The sequence below is a fragment of the Strix uralensis genome, chromosome 20, assembly GCF_047716275.1.
Source record: "Strix uralensis isolate ZFMK-TIS-50842 chromosome 20, bStrUra1, whole genome shotgun sequence".
In the NCBI taxonomy this organism is placed as follows: Eukaryota; Metazoa; Chordata; class Aves; order Strigiformes; family Strigidae; genus Strix; species Strix uralensis.
Genome location: NC_133991.1, coordinates 1,112,703 through 1,128,245, shown reverse-complemented (window position 1 = coordinate 1,128,245; position 15,543 = coordinate 1,112,703). Strand labels below are relative to the sequence as shown.

Below are 15,543 nucleotides of genomic sequence, written 5' to 3'. Positions count from 1 at the left end.
CAGCAGCTCTGGGGCTCAGGAGCAATTGCCTGGAGCCCCGGGCACGCGGGCAGCTTCACCCAGTGCCGCGGTGCTGGCCGGCACTGGGACGCGGGCACTAGTTTGGGGTGGGTGGACCCACTCCTGCCCTGGGGAGGGGGAGGCAGTGCAAGTTCCCTTCCCTGTGCAATCGGTGTATCCCTGCTTTGCTCAGGCCCTGCTCCCTCCCTGGGCCCCAAACGCCCCACAGCTCTGCTACCCATGGTGGGAGAAATCAGCCGCAATAAACCCTGGAGCCAGACTTTGCTGCCTTGTGTCTACCTTCCGCCACAACACTGCACACACACGTGGGAGCAGTCGAGGTCCTGAGGTGGTGGAGGATGCTGGGGAAAGTCAGTGTAGAGGCAGGTCCTCTCCCAGGTGGGGAGATGCCCCTGCCAAGGGACATGGGATCTCCTGGGACATGCAGAGCTCACCCCCCCGGACACTGCTGATTTTGGGATGATTTGCTCAGGCAGTGCTGGGCCAGGTCTGCTGTAGAGCTGATTCTGCTCCCAGGCTGATCTGGTGCAGAACTGGTGTGGCACGCAGGTGGTTCATGCTTATTTTTTTTTTCTGTAATATTTCAGTGTTCTACAGTGAAAGCCTGACATCGACTGTCCCTGCTGCTGCCTGTTCCCAGCATCAGCTGGTAACATGAGCTCTTCTCCCAGTTGCTGTGCACAACTGAGTACAGTGGTCACTCCTAACTGTCTGTGGCTGGTTCGCAGGTCTCTGGATGCAGCAAGGCTTCCAGTGGCTTGTTCCATCCGCTGAGCACTGAATGGTTGCTGCAAGGCTATGATTAGCCAACAGGGCCAGCATCCTGCACAGCCCTCGCTCCTAGTTTGCTCTTGCCCAGGGCTGCGTGATTGCTCTGTGCTGGGAGAGGGATGAAGCCACCACGACCTGGAGCACGGCGGGGCAGGGGGTCCCTGAGGACACGCGAGGTGTGGGCACCTCTCTCCCACAGCACTCTGCTGTGGAGTGGGAATGTGGCCCAGGATCTGCCTTGCGATGGTGGGGGAAGGCAGAACTGAGGGCTTGAAAGAAGCCGCTGCTCCTCTCTTCTATCTTTGAAAGAAACGCTGAGCTCAGGGAAGGCTTGTGGCTGTCGGTCCCAAACAGCCTGGGGCTGAGGCCCCGGGTGCCCTGCAGAGCCCTGGCAGTGCCCTGCTCCCCAGGAGGCCAGGCAGGCAGCCTCGGTGCCCAGGCACCTGCAGGCCAGCAGCCCTGACCTGTGAGCAGAGGAAGGCAGGAGGGTGCTGCTGCTTGAGAACGGCCTCCCAGTCTGAGCTGACCTGAGAGCAGCATCTCTGGATTGAGGTTTGTCTGCGGGCTTAAAAACTCACTTGCACCCAGGTCTGGGTGTGCAACCTAAGCGAGGGGAGTGGCAAGGCAGGAAAGGGCCTGGGGCTCCTGGCAGACCACAACTCACCCAGGAGCTGGGAACACACCCGACGGCGTGGGGAGAGAGCTGTGCCCTGGGCTGCACCAGCCAGACATCCCTGCCCAGCGCTGGGGAGCACGTCACCGGCACCGTGTCCAGCACAGAGAGATGTCGCCATGCTGGAGCAAGCCCATGTGGCCCCAGGCCTCTGGAATCCTGGGATCCAGCCATGTGAGGCTGTCTCAGCTCCTGGGCCTGATCCAGATACCCCGATCAGCTGGTGCTGTGTGGCCCAGCAGTGGTGCTGTCCCCTTCTCCCCTGTCCACGCTCCCAAGGCCTGGGCCTGCATTCGCAGTTTAACAAGGCAGGATGACGCTGGCCTGGCTTGCCGCCCTGGGTCAGCTCGGGTCATGGCTGGTAGGGCTGAACTGAGCTGAAACTTCTGTCTGACCCACAGTGCTCACTCTTGGCGATGAGGTACACCATTGCCTTTTTGGAAGGTCCCCACCTTGAAACCCAACTCTCTTATTGAAATGAAAGTTTTGTCTTTAATTCCTTGTTTGAGCCTTATGAAAAATTTTTCCCTTGAAAGTCTTTTCTTACTGCACCAGGAGCCTCAGGTCTGCTCCTGGCAAGAAACTGGCAGCAGTTGAGAGAAGTTCCTAAACAAATGAAGAACATTTGTGCATGTTCGTGCAGGTTCTGAAAGCAATTTTATTCTGCAGGACGAACATGGACTCCAGCAGGCATATGGTGTGCACGTGGCCTGCCTGGGCCCAGAGCAGCTTGGATCAGGTTAACTAGTGATGACTGATATTTTTCTGCTGAAATCATCTATACCTGCAAAACAAAGAGAGAACAAGGCCTTGCTGGATCAGGAGGGTTTCAGGTTTTTGATCACAGTTTTCTCCCCAGAAGGAACAAGCTTGGAAACTGCAGTGTTTAGGGAGACTTGTTCTAATAATGGTCCCTAAAAACCTACCAGAGGTGAAAGGCCAGAGGCAAAGCAGGGAGCTTTGCTACTTTTCAAGAGAATAGGAAAAGAAAAGGCTCTTGATATGCAGGACCAATGCGATTCACCCCTAGTTTCCCCCCAGCAAAACAGCCCAGCAGGGCACTGGTCTGGGCAGGTGACCAGCTTGGGCAGGAGGGGGAAAGGTCCCTAATGGTATGGGGCTGGTTTGATGAGGACGGCAGAAGCTTTGCAGTTCCCGTTGCAGAGGCTGCCCCACGCTATGGCCCCCTTGACGTTCAGCTGTACAGAATAACACGCCGAGTACCACCACCCGCCCCCAGAGCTGGAGGCACAGTTCCCGCTCGAAGTGTCCTGATCCAGATCCTTTGCAGAGAACTTTGTTGTTGTGCACATTCCCAGGATTGTCTGAGGTCATGGCATCCCCTGCTGTCCCCGAGTATGCTCCCAGCCTCAGCCGGTAGCCGTGGGACTCATCTTCCACACTGAAGAGGTTGTAGTCTGCAAACTTGATGTTGTTTGTGGCATCCCAGATGACAAACCTGACCTGATAGACCTTCTGCTGGGAGATCCGGTGGATGTACTCGGTGCCCAGCCAGTAGTCGCTGTGCACGTTCCCAAAGCCGTACTTGTAGGTGCTCCAGGACTCGGCCCAGGTGATCTCCGTGCTCTGCTGGTTCCTCTGGATGACCGTCCAGCCCCCGTCTGTCACATTCATTTCGCAGGACACCACGATGGGGTGGAGTCCTGTGGGCTGGATGACGTAGATGCCGCTGGGGCTGCCAGCAGGGACCTCACTGCAGTCCTTGGGCCAGCCTGGGGCAGGAGACAGAGGTGGTTATTGAATCCCAGGCAAGGAGACGCTGAAAGTACCTGATATTTCTTTTGAGCTTATATCCTCCAGATTGCAAGGAGGCAGCTGAACAGGCCTGCTGAAAGGTTTCTGTAGGGCAGTTGTGGGCTCCGGGGCATGGCCTTTGAGAGACTGGCCATGCAGGGTGGATGGCACAGGGGAAAGCGAGAGTCTACCCAGGAACGGAGTGGAATCGGGCAGCAACAGGGATCTGAGCAGGCACAGAGGGGAACAGAGGGGTCTGAGCATGCGCCAAGGGGAGAGCAGAGGGTCTGGCCTTGTGCACAGAGAGGGAATGGAGGGATCTGGGTATGTGTTGGGGAGAATGGAGGGGAATGGAGGATGCAGAGAGGATGGAGGGGATCTGACAGGGGAACTTGCAGGAAAAGAGCAGCACCAGATGGGACGGGTGGGGTCTGAATGTTGATGAAGGGTACAGTGGGAATCCACAGGCACTTGTGGAAAAGAGGTATGTGAGCATGCACAGAGGGGAGGAGTTGGAACTAAGCAGACACTGAGAGGAACAGAGGAGATCTGAGTACTGGAGGAGGGGGGCAGAGGAGATCTGGGTGCATGCAGAGGGAGATGGAGGGAGGACACTTGAGCATATCAGGAGGGGAAGGCAGGGATCTGCTTGTGCAAGGACAGCAGAGGGGCCCAAGAGAGCACAGTGAGAGGAACAGAGAGGACATAGAAGCAGCTGGATAGGAATGGAGAACATCTGAGAGCACTTGGGAGTGAACAGAATGAGTCCAGGGGGATCTAGAGGCACCCAGAAGGGAACAAAAGGAGTTTGAAAGCATGTGGAAGGGGCATGGCTTGGATGTAAGGCACCCAGAAAGGTTGGTAGGGACTGAGGGATGCACAGAGGGGAGTGGAGGAGATCTGAGCATTCTTGGGTGGGAATGCAGGGCTCTAGGGCACAGTCAGGGGAGCAGAGAGGAGCTACAAGAACCCAGAAGCTAACAGGGGGTGACTTGAGGCTCCACAGAGAGGAATGAGGGGAGCCTGAACACACACACAGAGGAGTGGAAGGGACCACAGTGGCATCGGGGGCAACAGAGAACACGTGGAGGGTCGTGGAGGGTCATGGAGGGGATCTGAATGCACCCAGAACTGCATGAATGGTTCTGATGGGCCCCCCAATGCTCCCCAGGGGCCTTCTTTTGCCTTCAGGTGCAATGCCGAAGCTTCTATTTGGCCATCCCAACCTCTAAGAGTGAAGCATTTACCTTTTGGTGCACCCAGGAGTGCACGTTTGGATGCCTCTGGTTTCCCTGCCGTACACCTCAGCTCCTCCTTTTGCCTTCTGGTGCCACCCAGAGCCCTCCATTTTCACTGCAGCGCATTCCCGTGTCCTACATCTGCTGAGGTCTCTCGGGCTACAGCCCCACCGTGTGTTCTTCTCCCATCTGTGACAGTGATGACGTTTGGCGAGGGCTGGGGAAGGGTCTGGGTGCTCTGGGCAATTTCAGAGGCCACAAACACACGGGAGGCCCTTGATTGAAGGAGATGATTGTTTTGGGGGGTGCGTCCGCCCAGGAGGGTGAGGATGGGGGGGTGTGATGTGGTGCCTTGATAAGTGTGGTCTGGCTGGGCCCTTTGCTGGCATTGAGGTAAGAGGTTTTCTGGCTCTGGGGAAATGGATTTGCAGAGGCAGGTGACAATGTGACAGCTTCTCTCGCCACCCCACTGGAATGTGGTGGCAAGATGTGAAAGGACCTCTCAAGATCACCTGGCCCAATTCCCTCCTCAGGAAAGGTCAGCTGCAGCCGACTGCTCAGGAAAGTGTCCTGTTGGGTTTGGAATATCTGCAAGGATGGAGACTCCCTCCCTGGGGAGCCTGTGCCAGTGTTTGGTCACCCTAACGGTGAAAAAGTGTTTCCTTGTGTGTCGATTTGTGCCCGTTGCCTCTTGTCCAGGCATGGGGCACCACTGGGAAGAGCCTGGCTCCCACTTCTTCATTCTGCCCCTTCAGGTATTGACACACATCGATGGGATCCCCCTGAGCCTTCTCTAGGCTGAGCAGTCCCAGCTCTCCCGGCCTCTCCTTGCAGGAGAGATGCTCTATTCCCTCCATCACCTTCCTGGCCCTTTGATGGACACAGTTGAGCACATCCATATCTCTCTCACCCTGAAGAACCCAGAACTGGACTCCAGAAGTGGCCTCACTTGTGCTGAATAAAGGTAGAGGGTCACCTGCTCAACCTGCTGATAACACCCCTTCGAACACAGCCCCGGATGCTGTTGCCATTCCCCGCCATGACCAGGCACCGCTGGCTGATGGCCACCGTGTTGCCCACCCTGGGCTGTCCTTGGCCATTTTCATAGGCCCACCGTGCAGCTGGGTGACCCCAGGATTGACTCACGGAGTGCACCACTGGTCACTGGTGTCCAGCTGGACTTTGTGTCACTGGTCAGCGCTCTATGGGCCCATCCGCCCAGCTGGTTTCAGTCCACCTCCCTATTCAGTTATAGAACCTGTATTTTGCCATTTTGTCTGTGAGGATGCTTTGGAAGAGTGTCAAAAACTTAACAAAATAGCAGTGGACAATATCCATGGCTCTCCCCCTGTCCCTCACTGGAGAAGGCTATTGAGTTACTTAAACACTATTTCCCCTTTGTAAATCCGCACTAACTACTTCAGATCACCTGCCTGTTGTTCATGTGCCTGGAAATGGTTTCAAGGACCGGCTGCTCCATCACCATCCCTGGGATTGAGGTGTGGTTGGCCAGTCTGTGGTTCCCTGGGTCCTCCATCTGGCTCTTGAAGACAGGAGTGACAGTTACTTCCCTCCATCCTTGAGGCACTTTTCCCAGTTGCCAGGATCAACCAGGGATTATTGAGTGGCCTTGCGATGACACCGGCCAGCTCCCCCAGCACCTGCACATCTGTTCCATCGGGGCCCATGAACCTCTGCATGTCCAGTTTGCTTCAGTACCCCCCGACCTGACCGTCTCCCCCTGATCTCTTGGGCTGGGGGTTCCTGAAGGTTGATCTTCCCAGTGAAGACAGATGTGAAGAGCTCGCTGAGCACTGTGGCCTTTTCCATGTCCTGTGTCACCAGGGCCCTGAAGGGGTGTTCAGCAGCAGACCCACACTTTCCCTGGTGTTCTTTTTGTTCATGTACTTGTAGGAATCTCCCTTTGTCCCCCTCCCATCCCTTGCCAGATTCACCTCCAGACAGCCCTGGCTTTCCTGGTCCCATCCCTGAATGACCAGGCATCTCTTCATTCCAGCAGCCACCACACCCGGCTTCCATCTGTAAACGTAGTAGATAGGTGGAAAGGTGGAGACTTCTCAAAAAATGTATGAATATTCATGTCTTTAAGGTATATAAAGGGTGAAGTTTTGTTTTGATGTGTGCATGTTAGGAGGAATGATCCCCCGTGCACCCGGAGCCAAATACAGAAATGCCCGCTCTTAATGCTGCATTGGGGTTAAGAGGTTCATCCTCGATTTTGGTGACAGTAATACCCCTCAAAATTACAGGCATTAATGAAAATCATAGCTTTGTGTGCCTCTCCTCCCATCTCTTCCTTTAAGTTTTTCCAGAAGTTCTCCTGACCTTTTGTCAACACGAGCATCTATGAGGAACTTCTGTGTCAGGAAAAGCTGGTGCCAAGCCCCTGTGCTGCAAACCAGTGACATGGTTCACCCTTCAGTCTGGTCCTGTTTGCTGGCTTTGTCATGGCAGGACAGTCTGGTTTTAAGACAGATTTAGAAATCATTTATGTGAATAAGGTGAAATGCAAACAGATCTTGATAAAGATGAAAGAAAACTGCTTTTACTGAGAATCTCAGAGGTGTTTTTGCCAAGATAAGCAGTGTGTGGTTTGACTATGAGAATTGCTGCTGAATATTTCATGGCAGATAGTCCCTTCACTTGCTTAGTTTAACAGACAAGTTGGTTTAATTCAGTTAAATATTTTGATCCTAACCTGGTGTAATTTGCTGTAAATCCACTGATTTCAAAGGACAATTTATGCCTATTAAGCATCTGCCCTGTATTTTTACTATGCATTCAAAACAAATAGGCAGAACAGTTCAACAATTACAGCTAAGACTGAAAAATGGAGAAAAGCTTGTCCTGATGTCTGAAAAATGATGCTAAATGGCAATTTAATGTGAAAATGCAAATGAGAAATGTTATTATACCATAAAATAACTATCCTCAGACATGTGATCCAGCACAGAAACATGGGGAGGTCTGCCTGCGAGCTTTAAGAGGATGTTCAGGAGGGAGAAGCGTGTCTCGTGGATGTGTGACTGCTGGTGCGAGCTCAGCACCAAACACTTGTATGTGACTACGAACCCTCTCCATTTGTACAAAAAGTGGAGATCACCAACACGAAGGACTAGAATATCTTTGAAAATGGTTTTCTGTTTTTTTCCTTTCCCAAAAAGCCACATCTAAAATTCAAACTCTATTTTCCTGGAACAACTGCTTTATTTTCCTACAGTAATAATTCCCCTCACAAACCTGGACCTGCCCGGGGACCGGCCGTATCAGCATCAGCAGTGGCCCCACAGGTAATTCCTGCCTTTCCGTGGGACATCACCCACGCGGGTCACGGACCAGCAGCCAGGAAAACACAAAATACACTTTGCCTGATGGTTCGCATGTGGGTTTGACAAAGCTGCCCTCTGCTGAGAACAGCCCCGAGATGGGATCACAGCAAAAAAACTACAAACCAGAGAAGCAAGAAGAGCAAAATATCTGTGTGTGACCTGTTGGCTACAGAATGCTGGGCAGAGCTGGGGATTCCGGGGTTTTATTTGGTCACTGCGTCGAGGTGCCTCACATCTTGGCCCTGCAGCCTCTTGGGTCGCTGGTGTGGTTTGTTTTGTTTTGTTGTGGTTTCAACAGGCTGGTCCATCCCAACAAAAACGAAGAGTGAACATTAACAAGAGAGTTCCTGAGCCAATTATGAAACACCAAGTGTAATTTCCTGCATTTTGTGATGTTTAATGTTTATTTCTAATGTTTCCAGTAACGGAACAGAAATCCCAGCCACTACACTAAAGAGTCAGCATTAAAATATTTCAAGAAAAGTATGCACTGCTCAGCTAAATGAAAGGGCTCCAAACTTGTGTTGTGTTATGTTCAAACACCACCTCCATCTAAAACACTTAAAAAACCAGAAGCCCAAGCATGTTAGCACTGTCCCCTCCAGCCCTGCTGAGTCGGGAGTCCTCCTGCACAGCATGGCGTTTTGCCTGGAAACCAGCGATCCTCACCCAAAGCAGCAGGGCAATTCCCAGAAGGTGCCAAACCCGGTGAGGCTGGGGATTCCGCCCTGACCCTTGACACTGACTGTTTCAGTCCATCTCCCCCCAAATGCCTGTGCAACGGGCTTGGGCTTTACGAGGTGGTGTGATGCCGCGCGCGGCCCGTCGCGGTGCTGCTCAGCGCCACAACAGTGGGTCGCTGAAGCTGCGTCCAGGGCTGCACCCCGGGCTCCTGGCTGCAGAGAGTGTGACGGAGCGGGGCAGATTCACCCTGTGCCCTCCTCACTCCTGGTGGACGAGCGCTGGGGGAGGCTGTCCTTCTTCTCTGTACCAAATACTGACAAAATCCTGGCCTCGGGGCCCACTGTCCCCGTTTGCTGGGGCTTGGCACCCTCTGGAGCAGACAGGCTGCAGGAACACCAAAACCTGCTTGTCCTGGATCTCCTTGGCACAGCCCTGCAGCCACCAGCCGTGGTTATTCTGAGTGCGGCCACCTTCTGTACGCAATAGCTGAACTAACAAGAGGGTTGTGTCCGTCTGACACTGACAGTTGCTCCAGTGTAGCAGACGGGTGTTTGGAGGTACAAGCCCCGATGGGGCATTGTGGCAGCCAAACTTGATGCAATTTGTGCCTGCGGGGTGTGTGTGAGGAACCATGGCAGGAGCTCTCTTCTCAGCCAGGAGCTCTCTTCTCAGTCAGGAGCTCTCTTCTCAGTCAGGAGCTCTCTTCTCAGGCTCTGCCCGAGGGAAACTGTCACTTTGTCCTCCATTTCAGAGCCCAAAGCTGGTAAGATGCGAATGTTTCACAGCCTCAAGGATGGGGCCCTGACAGGCCACGTAGTGCTCCCCAAGTCCCCCTAGTCCCCCCTCCTGAGTAGGAGACGCTGTTCTCTGGGCATTACATGCCATGAGAGAGCACGTGCGTCTTTGCAGAAAGCTGAATCAGTATTTTCCTTGAAAGAGGAATTATTCTAAGTAGTGCTCAGACCTCTGCGCTTTCTCCTCTGCCAACTAGGCAGCTTGCACAGTGCCAAGGGCTTCCCCAGTACCTTCTTCACAACTGGAGTGGTGGGCGAGCAGCAGTACTGGGTTGTGCTGGGATTCGCCTGGACATTGCAGTCGCTACACAGCGCTTGTGTTGTAACTTCCGTGTACTGCTGTATCAGGCTGCTAAAGCAAAATCCTCTGTAATGTCAAACAGCTAGAAGATCTCAAATGAGTAAATCTGGTAGTAACCACTCCGGCCTGCTGCTGCAGGTTTCAAATACCCTGCCTTAAATTATTCTTGAACTGTGGAAAAATTGAAAGGCAAACATCGGAATTGCACAAATTTTACAGCTGTAGCAGTGTGGATACCAAACTACAGAGAATAATGCTGGGTGCTCAAGCTTTATGATTGGGGTGTATGTGTTGGAATTATACTACTCGCCTCAATGGTATGTGGTCACCTGTGGCAAATAACAAAACCTGGGAGGACTTGAATTGTGACACTCAAACAATTTCATCCTTGGGACACAATCTGGATTAGTAGTGATGAGAAATGGGCACCTCCTCTTTCTTTGAATGGGGAAATAATGTATTGGACATCAGGGACATAACCTTGTGTCCCTTCTGGAGGAAATCACCTCTGGACATCAAGTTGTGGGGAAAAATGAAAAGGAGCCCAGATCCTTGGCAACATCCAAGCACTGAGCACTGGCACCACTGTAGGCTCTTTAACAAAGACATGTAATTTGTGTGTGTTTCTCTTCAGGTTAAGTGAAGGTGGCCTCGAGTCCTGTTTCTCTGGGGCCCAGCCGTGGTGTTACTGTAAATTCGGTTTCAAAAGAACCCTCTAATGCTTAGTTTGAAGTTTTTAGAAGGTAGGCATTCTTTACTGCAGCGCTGGAGGCAGTGGGGATCCTTCCACCTGATGTGCATGTCGAAAGACAAACGCACACTTATTATATACAATAAAAGAAATGAATATTTATGTAATTCCCAAAAAGTACACACCTATTTCCAGGGGATCTAATGCCTACGTTAATACATTGTGCAAGCGTACTAAAATCTGGGGAAGGGTTTCTGAGGGGCTTCCACAGGGCTTTCGGTGGTCTGTGGTGGTCTCTAGTGGTTGCTGAAGAGGTGTCTTAGTGTCCTTTCCATGAACTCTGAGGTTTTTTTCATATATGGCCTTGTCTTGGCTCATTGCTCTGTCTCTAAAGTTTCTCAGCTTTCTTATCTTTGACTGCCACAGGTGGTGTCTGTTGGTTTCTCTGCCCTCCCCAGGATGTACCATCACAGCTGCAAAAATTATGTCTTTGGGTGCATTCTTGTCTGAGGCGCCTTACAGCAATGAGCACCAACCACTGGCAGGCACCAGCTACAGGCACCACTGGTGCCTCGGCAGCCTCAGGGGCCTTGAGAGCAGCTATTCTGCTTTCAGAGAGAGCCTGCCCTGGCAACCTCGGGCCCAGGCTGGGCCCTCAGCTGTGTGCCTGACGTCTGTCCACACAAGCCAGGATGACAGCAGGGAGCTCCCGCGCCTTTCATGAGCTTTGAGGCTGCCGTTCTTCAGGCCACTGCTCTCGCCCCTCCAGGGACCGGCCCTGCTCAGCAAATGCAGGGGAGGCGGCTGCCTCCTGCTTCTCTGCCGGGACTGCCCCGCACCCCGCATGTGAGCACGGCTCCGCCGACGGCTGTAGGAGACAGACCGAGGAGCTGAGGCTGCTGCAGCATTTCCCAACACTTTGGAGAATGGCACGTGGAGCTGAGAGCAGGAGCAGCCTCCTCTGCCTGGAGCTTACAGCTGCCTGTCCTTGGCCACGCACACCAGGGGCCACAACCGCCCTTGTCCGTGTTGGCCCCGATCAGCCAGACAACTCCTAGAGAGCGAGGACATGGTGCCTGCCAGAGGGTGTTGCTGGGGCTGACGCGGCCGGTGCTGCCTCTGTGCTGCCCCATGCTGTGTGCGGGAAGGGTGACACTGCTCGGCTCTGCTGGGCTGAGGTGGCTGCACATCCCTGCGTGCCTGCGCGGCTGGAACCAGATGGGCTCTGCCACACCCACACGGGTGCTGCTGCCTGTAGCAGTTCTGTTCTCCGGTGTACGAGTTTTGGGAAGGACCTGGTGGCAGAGGGCTGCGGAGAGCAGGGGGGCAGTGAACTCCCCCAAGAGGCTGTGGTGCCACGCTGGGTTCTTCCTGCTGGCCGTTGGCAGGCAGTGCTGGGGGCTGGGCGCTGCTGCCTGCCACAGGGCCTGCACACCCCATCCCGCAAGCAGAGCATTCAGCGGGGTCTGTCGGGGGTGTCCGATCCCAGCTTCTGCCTCCCCTCCTGCTTGGAAACCCCCGTGTTGTCCCCCCCCGCCCCTAGAGACCACCGTGCCCAGCCCCCGGAACCAGCAACGCTGTGACATCAGCATCGTTGCCAAGGGCACCACGGGCACCGCGAGCCCTGCGGGCACTGCGTCGGCTGCAGCACTGGTGGTGACAAGCCCTCGGTTCTGGCAGCTGGCACATGCCGCTGGCAGCGATGTATCTGCTGCGTCTCCTCGTCGTGCTGGCCCTGTGCTGGCCTGCGCACGGCATCTGGGACAGCTGTGGGTAAGTGGCCGAGGCTCTGGGAGGGAGCTTGGGCACCCTGATGGGGTTCCCTGGAGGGTGCCCGCTGGTCCCCCGTGGCCACACCACGGCTTCCCCAGCCCCACGCAGGAGCCTCGGCACCATGCAGCACCCGGGCTGCTGGCACAACTCGCCTGCGGGGCTACAGCAGAAGCGGGGGCGCCCGCCCGCCTGCCCCACGGGGCTCCCTGGCCTCGCTGTCCATGCAGCGCCCCGTGGGGAGGGCAGAGGGCTGTCCTTCAGCCAGGACAGCAGCGAGCCGTCGAGAAGGACAGTGACAAGTTTCTGGTTGCAGAGGGACCTGCGGGCTCCGACCCATGGCTGCTGATGACGGCACCTCGCGCGTGGTGGGGGGCACAGATGCCCAGCCAGGGGCCTGGCCCTGGATCGTGAGCATCCAGAAACCCTGGAGAAGAGGCACGAGGCATGTGTGCGGAGGGTCGCTCATCAGCCCACAGTGGGTCCTCACAGCAGCCCACTGCTTCACCAAGGCCAGGTAAGGAGGGCCAGGAACAGGGATATCCCCTTGCACTTGCGGGTGCCCCGTCCACAGCACCAAGAGCTACTCCCAGCCCCTTTCCTTGCGGTATGTCCAGTGCCTGGGCACTGCACAGCGCGGCTGAGAGGCTGCTCAGGAGAGGGCTGGGCTCCTGCCACGGCTTCCTAGTAGCCTCCAGCTCGACACGCTTGGAGCCCAAGGCATGCAGGGGCAGTCGCAGCCTCTGTAGCGCTGCTTTCCTCTCCCCCGTGTGAAGCAGAGAGCAGGGAACTGCTGGGCTGATGCAGCACATGGCTCCACTCCCTCTGAGCCCTCTCCCCATCTGCCTTCCAGGCACATCACCATGTGGCGCGTGGTGGTCGGGACCACCCGCTTGACTCAGCCGGGCCCGGAGGCCCAAGTGCGCACTGTTAAGCAGCTGCTGGTTCACGAAGATTATAGCAACATCTCGCAGAGGAATGACATTGCGCTGCTGGAGTTGGACCGGCCTGTCCAGTGCAGCAACTCCATACAGCTTGCCTGCGTGCCCGACACCTCGCTCAAAGTTTCAGAGCTGACGACCTGCTACGTCAGTGGCTGGGGGTACAGAACGGCGAGAGGTGAGTTCCCAAAGAGCGCTCGCGTCCCGAGTGCGAGCTTGGCACACGGGGGAGGCGGGCTGGGCTTCCTGACAGCAGAGGCAAGAGTCAGAGCCCAGCTGTGGGGACGTGTGCCCATGGAGAGATGGGCCTGGCCCAGGGCCCACGGCAAGACAGAAGGGCAACGCCGGTACAAAGCCAAGCCCCAGGGAAGGGGCTCACCCAGACAGGGCAGGAGACCTGGCAACGACCTGCCGGGCGTTAATTCCTTTCTGTGCTTGCAGCCGCAGGACCAACAGATGTTCTGCAGGAGGCCAAGGTCCACCTCATCGACCTCAATGTCTGCAACAGCAGAGGGTGGTACCGAGGGGCCGTCCACCCCCACAACCTGTGCGCTGGCTACCCGCAGGGCGGCATCGACACCTGCCAGGTAGGAGCCTGCGACAAGGCAGCGCCCAGCGGCACAGGCAGCCCCGGCACAGCCGCACAGACACAGCCAGCGTGGGCCTTGCCTGGCCAGTCACCTTCCCACCGCTGGGTCCCCACCGCTGGCAGGGCTCACCTCCCCTTCCCCAGCTGCAGCTCCTTCCCCAGGGCCTCACTTGCCCCAGAGGCCTGGGACTCTGTCCAGAAAGCCCATCCAGCGCTCCTGGCAGCCCCAAGGTCCAGCTCCCAGCCCTGGAACATCCCTCTTGCACCCAGCCAGCATCGCTGTGCAGAGATGAGCGCGAGCCCTACCCCACGGGCCCACCACCCCCTCCCAGACAAGGTCCTGTCGGCCCCAGCACCTGAGCAGACCCTCTGTGCCGCGGATACAGCTCTGGGGGGTGCTGGCAGAGAGAAGCAGCCAGCCCAGGGGCAGGGACAGTGGCCACCTGACACCACCGTGACCCTCATTCCTCCACTGCAGGGTGACAGCGGTGGTCCTCTTATCTGCAAAGACAACAGTGCTGAGTATTTCTGGCTTGTTGGGGTGACCAGCTGGGGGACAGGCTGTGCGAGAGCAAAACGGCCCGGAATCTACACCTCCACTCAGCACTTTTACAGCTGGATCCTGCTACAGATGGGGCTGAGCCCAGCAGGAACGGCTGCTCCAACGCCACGGCCAGCCTTCCCCACAACCCCCCTTCAGACGCCAAGGCCAACACCAACAGAACCAGGCCGGTTCAGCTCCTGCCGCCTTCTACTCCAGAAGATGGTGGAACTCTTTACTTGGTTGCAGGAGCTCCTGCAGAACCTGAGGGATGGCCTGAGCAGCAGGATGGACAGGGTCCAGTGCAGGCTGCAGTGCACCATGACCGTCTCCTGCAGGGGCTCTGCCTGCTGAGCCAATGGCACCCTCAGAGTCAAAGGCCTGCTCGCTCCTGCCCACACCCTCTGACTGCAAAAAGAGTTTGTCATTGAATAAAGTTCCCAAGTTTCACAGCTCACCGTGCTTCTGTTCTATTCTGTCTCCCGGGCAAGGCAAGGATTCCATGCCCGGCCCCTGCAAAATGAGGCTGCAGGCAGCCAAGTTGGGCACAAAGGGAAAGAGTCACTCCGAGGGGTGACCCCGAGCCTGGTTGGAGGGGAGGGGGAGGGTGCAGTGGGAGAAGGGACCCCTGGTCACAGGGGGCCAGAGGTCTTGGGGACAGCAGCTGGAACACAGAGTGTCTCAGGGCGGCTGCTGGTGGGACCCCGGTGTGCGTGTGTACAGTGCACCAGTGAACTTGAAACTGGACTCTCGTGACCCGGCAGACACGGCTCTGGACAGAGCCAAGCTGTGCCCCGATGCCGGGGTGAGGAGCTGGACATCCCACCACCGATATCCCGGGCACTTGCTGTCCCTGCTGTCAGCTGAGCAATCTCTGCATGTGCTGTGCTGGTGAATCCAGGGAGCGAAGGGTGTTTGTGTTTCACTAGTAAACACCCACTCCTGCCCATCGGGAAAGGCAGAGAAGGACCGGCCTGTGCTCCTGGCTATGCACGGGCTGGTTACGAACCCAGGGGTGCTGGTAAAGGCCTTGGCCTGTCTGTGTCAGTCTGTTCTGCCCTTCACATCAAGCGTGTGAGTCTGTGTGTGTGTTTGTGTATCTGCCCTTTGGGATGCAGCATCAGTCTTTGGAACACACACACGGGGACAGCAGCAGCCACATCCATGAGGCTGTGACAGGAGAATCCTCCTGGGGGTGAGTCCCCCAGATTCAGCTCTAGTGGGACTGAAAGGAGAAATCCCCCGTGCTCAGCGGTGCCCTGGCTGCTCCCTGACAGAACGGGGAAGGAAACCCAGAGAAACTCTGCAGCAGAGATCACGATGGGCAGAGGCAGCGCTGGCTGTGAAGGCGATGGCGAGGGCTGGCAGCTGGGCTGGCACTGGACAGTAACTGGGCTGCCTGCTGACAGAAGGGCAGCAGGATG

At 56.1% G+C, this 15,543-nt stretch overlaps 1 protein-coding gene and 1 pseudogene across 1 annotated transcript; one reads left to right on the top strand and one right to left on the bottom strand.

Moving 5' to 3' along the window:
* Positions 1–2,571: 2,571 nt before the first annotated feature.
* LOC141952790 (fibrinogen-like protein 1-like protein) lies at positions 2,572–11,349 on the bottom strand (annotated as a pseudogene).
* Positions 11,350–11,965: 616 nt separating this feature from the next.
* Positions 11,966–15,315, top strand: LOC141952789 (acrosin-like). Its single transcript, XM_074890651.1, has 5 exons — positions 11,966–12,015; positions 12,365–12,565; positions 12,902–13,167; positions 13,431–13,576; positions 14,057–15,315. The coding sequence occupies exons 1-5, from the start codon at positions 11,966–11,968 to the stop codon at positions 14,471–14,473; spliced, it is 1,080 nt and encodes a 359-aa protein (XP_074746752.1). The 3' UTR covers positions 14,474–15,315.
* The last annotated feature ends 228 nt before the right edge of the window (positions 15,316–15,543 follow it).

Coding starts and splice junctions, on each gene's coding strand:
- LOC141952789 (XM_074890651.1), top strand. CDS start 11,966: ATGCCGCTGGCAGCGATGTATCTGCTGCGTCTCCTCGTCGTGCTGGCC. Junction 13,168..13,430: donor GGGGTACAGAACGGCGAGAG/GTGAGTTCCCAA, acceptor CTGTGCTTGCAG/CCGCAGGACCAACAGATGTT. Junction 13,577..14,056: donor GCGGCATCGACACCTGCCAG/GTAGGAGCCTGC, acceptor CCTCCACTGCAG/GGTGACAGCGGTGGTCCTCT.